At 39.3% G+C, this 7,468-nt stretch overlaps 2 protein-coding genes across 3 annotated transcripts in view; both read left to right on the forward strand.

Annotated features, from left to right (window-relative positions):
- The first annotated feature begins 312 nt into the window (after positions 1-312).
- On the forward strand, positions 313-1,541 carry LOC113207414 (gustatory and odorant receptor 24-like). The gene is made up of 3 exons (XM_052264666.1): positions 313-517; positions 736-825; positions 905-1,541. The coding sequence occupies exons 1-3, from the start codon at positions 494-496 to the stop codon at positions 1,013-1,015; spliced, it is 225 nt and encodes a 74-aa protein (XP_052120626.1). The 5' UTR covers positions 313-493; the 3' UTR covers positions 1,016-1,541.
- A 1,187-nt stretch (positions 1,542-2,728) lies between these two features.
- The window catches only part of LOC113207412 (cyclin-dependent kinase 8), a 27,604-nt gene continuing 22,864 nt past the window's right edge, over positions 2,729-7,468 (forward strand). Inside the window, exons 1-11 of one of the 2 annotated variants that reach the window (XM_052264630.1) lie at positions 2,732-2,961; positions 3,226-3,316; positions 3,389-3,499; positions 3,570-3,710; positions 3,806-3,995; positions 4,078-4,192; positions 4,268-4,366; positions 4,455-4,527; positions 4,656-4,753; positions 4,839-4,944; positions 6,050-7,462. In XM_052264630.1, the coding sequence (XP_052120590.1) occupies positions 2,831-2,961; positions 3,226-3,316; positions 3,389-3,499; positions 3,570-3,710; positions 3,806-3,995; positions 4,078-4,192; positions 4,268-4,366; positions 4,455-4,527; positions 4,656-4,753; positions 4,839-4,944; positions 6,050-6,373 (1,479 nt within the window). In that variant the 5' untranslated portion in view covers positions 2,732-2,830 and the 3' untranslated portion in view covers positions 6,374-7,462. Of the gene's footprint in view, positions 2,962-3,225; positions 3,317-3,388; positions 3,500-3,569; positions 3,711-3,805; positions 3,996-4,077; positions 4,193-4,267; positions 4,367-4,454; positions 4,528-4,655; positions 4,754-4,838; positions 4,945-6,049; positions 7,463-7,468 lie in introns of those variants that run through there. The other variant, XM_026423967.2, reaches the window with a different exon arrangement.

Genomic DNA, 7,468 nt, shown 5'->3' on the forward strand with positions numbered 1-7,468 from the left:
AACATAAGCAATTCTTTAATGCGTATAGGCTGTGTCTTATTGCACTCTGTAAGTAAGTAAGCGGCGCCTATGGTCGGTAGGTAAGCTGGTGCGGGGCGTGACCCCGAAGCCCCACCGGGAGACAATTCCTCCTCCTATTCGCTCCTCCCAGGTTCGTGTGTGTTGCAGGACGAGGGCGTCGCGCCCCGCGAACACCACTTTTGAGACTTCTGACGAGATCGCAGCATCGCCCTTTGCGAACTGATCCTGTCAAAAGGGTTAGTGCGGGCGGGCGGTACGCTCTCGTCCTGCGGTGTAAAACACTTTACTAATCTTCAAATCACTCCTCTAGGCACCCTCTACTCTACACGCTTTCGGTCGCTAAAAGAGACACCCTGTATTCGATCCGCCATCCCCATTATTATTTCAATCTTCCGATTCGTTTTTCCTTTACATCTCTTAGGTCGGCAAAGGCTTCCTCCAGCCACTTGAAACTTTCTGTACCCTGAGGTCGATGGGAGAAGCCACAGCAGATGAGGTAACGAACGTACACATTACACTGGAAATGCAAGTGTGTGAATGTCGTTCACCTGCAGGTGAGCGACATTCCATTCGTACACTTAGGGGGGTAAAGGTATGAATTTTTCCTGGAAATTTCACACGCAGGTGAGCGACATTCACACACTTGCATTTCCAGTGTAAACTCACGACTCCCGTTTTACGGGTAATGATGCTATGCATATGTAACGCTCCTAGATCAGCAACTTCCGAGAAATTGTTGCCTCGAGCCCAGTCGTGGTGTCCGCAGCTGGCTTTTGGGACATCGACCGACATTCACTCAGTTCGGTAATTTGCTGGGAAACTCTAATATCTCTGATTGCCTCTAATTTGCGACAATTGTACTTTAATCTGTTCACTCTTACAGATTATGGCCACATCTGTCGGGTATCTCATCGTTCTGATCCAGTTCCGAGCTTCTCCAGAATCTGTTTTGAAAACTCTCAGAAATAGTACTACTACTGTCGATGTTGCGTAAATCCGTAGGCAAAACCGCACTTCATGTTTTTGTAGCGTGGAAGCAGGAAGGGCGGGTGATCCTCGCCGTCTTTTTTCCCACTTATACTGTACCAGGTGGCTGATTAACCCCGCTCACTTGGTTATGCTGTACCGCACGCACGAGTGCGGGCGGGTTGCCTACTCGCTCGGCCCGTAAGGCGCCGTGGACAGGGGCGATAAGCCCACCCGCACTCGTGCGTGCTGCCGACTGATTCCGAAGAGCGCTCTCCTATACCTTCCGTATAGCTCCATCCTTGTCGCACTCATGGAGCAGCTCCCCTTGAGCGCTCTCCGGAATCAGTCTGCTGTACAGCATAACCACAGAGGTGAGCGGGGTTACTGGATGCATAAGGCGTGCAGGCGGGCTCGCCATGGCATCTTACGGCCCCGTGAAAGTATGCAACCCAGTGAACGTAATCATCCAGTACAGTACTGGAAGCAGAAAAAAAAGACGGCGCGGATCACCCACCCTGTATTCACACCTTTCAAACTGATGGATAAAGCTCTCTCTTTCTGTTTCTTTACAAAAATAATAAAAACCTGAACTTGCCAATTTCCAGTTGACTTGTCATGGCATTGCATTTTTTCTGGGCATATAACACCCCAAAACTGACACTCTAACCCCCTAAGATGCACAGCCGCAAGTAGCGTGTTAAATATGATTTTACATCGTAGGAATGTACTTTGCGGGAAACAATCCAGGGGGGAACTCTGTGGCAAATGGGAGGACTGTCGTAAGTTTTTTGGACTAAGTTTTCAGGAAACAGAGAAAACGTCTTCCGCATGATATCAAACTAAAAACAATTTAAAATGTAAGCGTAGACCTTCTGAATGTATAGGCAATTGTCTAAATTCTTTTACCTTCTAGTAGTGACCTTCCACAAGCAAAATTGAGTTACGTCAAAAAGATTTTAGTTCTAATTTGGGGAAGAGTGGCGTATGTCCACTTATGACAAATGAAATTCTACTAGTTTTTTGGCAGTCAGGCGTAAGTCCACTTGCGACAAATTTCCTATCAAGATGAGGACAAGGATACTGCAGGACAGCTAAATTTATGCTAGACGCACATTGTCTAGCTTTGAGACGGGCTTAGTGGATACTAGTAAAAGAAAAATATTTAATGGAATGACTATCATTTTTTTGAGCATAACGTCGTAAGTATACTTGTTCCACTAAAATTTCAATTGATAATATGGTAAAGTGGCGTAACTTGACTTACGACATCTGATACAGCAAAGTTTCTCAAGCCAAGTGGCGTAAGTGGACTTGCGCCATTTTTGCTTTAAAGTGAACATCTAATTTGGAGTTACGACATATTTCACCACTATCTACCTCCCAAACTATGCCTCTGACATGTTTTTTGAGGAAAAGTAAATTGTAGAGCTAGACCGGCTGAATACGAATACGTTAAAAAGTCACTTTGTGACATAAGTGGACTTACGACAGTCTTCCCATTTGCCACAGAACTGGGGTGATGGGTGATGGCTGTAGTTTGCTCCAGTGGAGTCCCATCTTCACATTTTCACACCAACTCACGTAGACGTGGACGCGACTTACTTTAAATTTCTGGATTGGTTTCCGCCCGCATTGTGCCAACCTTACCACATAACGACACCGGGGAGAATGGAAGACGGAAGGGTACGTTCCTGCAGTACACCCCACCCCTCTGACAGCTGTTTCTCCCGAAAAACCCGCTCCGCCTCCGCCTCCGCTCACCCCGCCACCCCCTCTCCTCTTGTGAAAAGAATATTGTTTATGCTTAGGGAGTCGGCGAAACGCTGATTTATCACATTTAATGATGGATTACGAATTTAAAATAAAAACTTCTAATGAACGGACAAAAGTCGAAGATTTATTTGAGTTTGAGGGTTGTAAAGTGGGAAGAGGAACCTATGGTCATGTGTACAAAGCGAAACGGAAAGACTCGTAAGTGAGGTTACATTATGTTTACATACTATGGATTCTGTTTGATATTATTCTTATAGTAAAAAGTGAAGTTTCCTCGTTTGGTTTAAAAATCTATGGCTTCCTCAAATTTGCACCCTCAAGGAAATGTTCCATTTAGTTCATACTGTGCCAAAGTTTTGATGAGCAGTCTCACTAGCAAATAGGTCGTCACAACTAATAGATTCCTTGCCGAGACAAATTAATTTAAAAAAATAAAATAATTTCATGACCTTTTTATTGCAGAACGGAGAAAGATAAAGACAATGTTAAGGACTATGCCTTAAAACAAATAGAAGGGACTGGACTGTCCATGTCAGCCTGCCGTGAAATTGCTGTAAGTCTAATGTAATTAAGTGTGCATCCATAGGTTCTAAACAATAATTTTGACATTTCTATGTTCCCTTAGCTTTTACGAGAACTGAAGCATCCAAACGTGATAAATTTAATTAGGGTATTTTTATCACACAATGACAGAAAAGTTTGGCTACTGTTTGACTTTGCTGAACATGATCTTTGGGTAATTATTGTTATGTTTCGTCTTGTAATTTTTACAGAACAAAATCTGACTATGTTTTATCGAATTTCAGCACATAATTAAATTTCACCGAGCTGCAAAAGCAAACAAGAAACCTCTCATGGTTGCTAAAGGAATGGTTAAATCTCTATTATATCAAATTTTGGATGGCATTCATTATCTTCATTCAAATTGGGTTCTCCACAGGGATTTGGTAAACCTAGATTGTTTTTGTAACCATTCAAGCATGTGAGTGGTTTGGTAACAAATAATGGTGTTTTTCATTTTAATTCTTTAAAATTCTTTCAGAAACCTGCCAATATTTTAGTTATGGGTGAAGGAATCGAAAGAGGAAGAGTAAAGATTGCTGATATGGGATTTGCTCGTCTCTTCAATGCTCCCCTTAAACCCTTAGCAGATTTAGACCCAGTTGTTGTGACTTTTTGGTACCGCGCTCCAGAACTTCTACTTGGAGCTAGGCATTACACAAAGGCTATTGGTGAGTTATTCAGAGCTTATAGAATGTTTCATTTGGTGCTGTTGATTTTGGTAATAAGACTTTTCTCCTATTCTTTCTCCAGACATATGGGCTATAGGTTGTATTTTTGCTGAGCTCCTTACTTCTGAACCAATATTTCACTGTAGACAGGAAGACATTAAAACTAGCAACCCTTATCATCATGATCAGTTGGATAGGTATATGTCCATTATTTTAGTGAGTTGTCCATTTTAATCAATACTCTAATTTAAAGCAATTTCCTCAAATTCCAGGATATTCAATGTCATGGGCTTTCCACTGGAGAAAGAATGGGAAGATATTAGGAAAATGCCTGAACACCCTACTTTAATAAAGGATTTCAAAAAGTCAAAGTAAGCTCTATTTTTTATATCTATTTTGTTGTGATTGTAAGGTTGTCCTGTGTTGTAGCTATTTTCATGTTATTTATCTATCATGCAGCTACACTAACTGTTCGCTCATTAAGTACATGGACCGTCACAAAATTAAGCAGGAAAGCAAAGCTTTTCATTTGGTGTGTATTCTTGGAAATAAACCCATTCATAACATCAAGATTTTCAAGCACACTGCAATAGTGTGTACATTTCTATAGATTGTGTCATACTGAAATCTCATTATTATGTGTCTCTTAACATTGTACAGCTCCAAAAATTATTGTTAATGGATCCCACTCGCCGTATAACATCAGAACAAGCTATGCAAGATCCGTACTTCCTCGAGGATCCCTTGCCAAATTCAGAGTTAGTGTTCTCATTCATGCTGAAATCGAAGTGTAGTTTTGCAACTTTTTGCATTCCAGATGACTAATTGAATTCCCTCTCCCAGTGTTTTCGCAGGGTGCCCCATCCCATACCCTAAGAGGGAGTTCCTTACTGATGATGATCAAGATGACAAATCCGATGCCAACAAACGTCAAAATCAAGCTGCAAATGTAAGTCTTTTCTTTACATTCTTTCTCAATCTCCACTTTACCAGTTATTGGTTGCCCGTACCTGTCATATCGGCCAAAGATAGGATTTATTTTTGAAAGCTGCTTTGATTTGTGATACTTCTCTCAGATAAAATCAGTACTACTATTACAGCACCATGCTTTTTAAATTCTTGAAGATATTGTAGTTTTTTCCCACCAATATTCATAATACTTTGGGAAAAGTATGCTGGCACTCCTCTTTTATATTCTATTATTTCTAGTTTTTACCTCATTTTACCAGCTCTCTATCTCAAGTTTCCCCAAACAAAGCAATTTTTGTCTTTAGATTTTTCCCAGTTTTGATGAAATATGTAGTTTGGTAGGTGCGTATAATTTTCCTCACAGGTCTAATTTTGTCTAATTTTGAAAATTAAACCACCTTTGATTTTGCGACATTTTAATTTTAGGTTGTTGTGTTGAGTATAACGGCTTGAATAACTTCTCATTTCTTTGGGTCTGCTTCTGGTTAGAGTTTTACCTTCATCATGCATCATCATAATTCTGAAATCCTTCTTCAAAATACCTTCTGCATCATGTATTTACCAGTAAATTTGCCTGCAGCTCCATACATTTGTTGTTTTCATCTCAATTGTCCTCATGATTATTTATCCCACACTAAAGTAATCATAATTTCATAAATCGTTTGATTTGATCTTAATTTTTTAGTATCATGCTGAGGCACAGAATCAAAGTATCAACATTATTATTTTTTACTCTCTTTGAAATATTTGGTACTCCCTCTCTGGCTGACTCTGCTTGGGAATGGTTCCATTGGTGGCACTTTCCTGTGATATGAGTAACATTTCTCTAGTTTCTTATTAATTTAATTTTAAAAGTTATCTGAAAGGAAATACTTTAACTTGTACATGTGGCTAAATATCCAACACTGTGTCTTACAAAACAAAAAAAGTAATAAAAAGAATGAAAATTGTGTTTTGGTTGTCTTTTTGTTAATAAGTACTTTTTGCTCTGATATTTTTGAATCACTTAACGCAATGTGGTAGCCATCAGGAAAGTAACTATCTTGTTATAAATCCTAAAGAGTTCTTTGACTTGTCCTCCCCAGGGAAATCAGGGGCAAGGCGATCAATCGAGCCACCATGGACCAAATGCTAAGCGAGCTCGGCTAGGGCCCCCACACCCTTCCGTAAGCACTGCGAACACCATGAGCAGTCAGCAACAGCAGCAGCAACAGCAACAACAACAGCAGCAGCAGCAACAACAGCAACAGCAGCAGCAACAGCAGCAGCAGCAGCAGCAACAACAACAGCAGCAACACCAACAACACCAACAACAGGATTTTCATCATCAACAGCAACAGCATGTTCAGCAGAGTATGATGTATCAAAGCAGTCAAAACAACCAAGGTCAAGGCTTCCAAAGATTCTAAAAAATATTAATTTCCATTTATTTTGTTATTTGGCGTCCTTAAACCCATTTTGATTATTTTGTTGTAATCTGCTGTCCACTTGTAGTTAGTTTTTCTTTTTATATATGAGCGTTTAATCTACATTTAACTGAAAGTTCCTTGATGGTGCTGTCTTAATGAAAACATAAAATTAATGATATAGTACAGTACTTTATATTTTCTTAATGATTGTAATTACAATGAAAAGGAAAATTAATTGAAATTCTTTGGAGCCTATTCTAATGATTGACCAACAAATTTACATCAAACTGGTATTATTTTTTCACTCTTATTAATTTGTTTGTATGTAATATTTGCCTCAAGGGTTGCCACCGTCGTTCCCTGTAGCACTACATTATCTAAAACCCTTTTGGCCACTTCAACATTCTACAATTCATTTATCAGGGGATTTGAACGCACCAAATCAATTAAATTATGTTGTGAATTCAAAAGAACCGCAGAACTACAACTCTGTAAGGTTTTTAAATTAAATTTTTATTTTTACCTCTGTATCTTTGGGAAATATTTTATAGTTAAAAGTTTCAGCATTCTCTTGGGTGTTTAGGATGCTGTCTCACATTTCATTGTTTTCAGATAAGTTACTATATATTTTTTGAATATGTTTCTGAGGACAGATTTTTAAAAGTAAATTAAGTGAAGAAGTCCGTATTCTCTTTCTGTTTTTTGTTCTTAATTCAAGCTACTTTGAGAAAAACTTGTTTTTCACTTAGTTTGGTCTTCTTAGAATTTCAGAATGAATAGTTCAGTTCCAGGTTAAATCATTGGCTTCTGTGGCATTTCACTTACAGTAAAACTGCTTGTGACTATCCAGTGTAATAAATTTCGACTTACTGTTCAGGCCTAATGCTGCTTGTTTACATTTTGATTAAGTCAGTGTCTCAGGCGGCGTTACTTAAAACAATTGATGATGAAGTCCATGCCTTACCAATGTGTGCGCCCAACTGCGATTGGAGAGATGAATTTTCATTTGCTTGTAGCTAGTTTTCTCATTAACATATTGGACTCTTTGTGATGGGGTGGGTATTATTAGAGCAAAGAAGCAAGAAGTACAGTTTT

The sequence above is a fragment of the Frankliniella occidentalis genome, unplaced genomic scaffold (assembly GCF_000697945.3).
Source record: "Frankliniella occidentalis isolate FOCC.00 unplaced genomic scaffold, Focc_3.1 Scaffold20, whole genome shotgun sequence".
Lineage (NCBI taxonomy): Eukaryota > Metazoa > Arthropoda > Insecta > Thysanoptera > Thripidae > Frankliniella > Frankliniella occidentalis.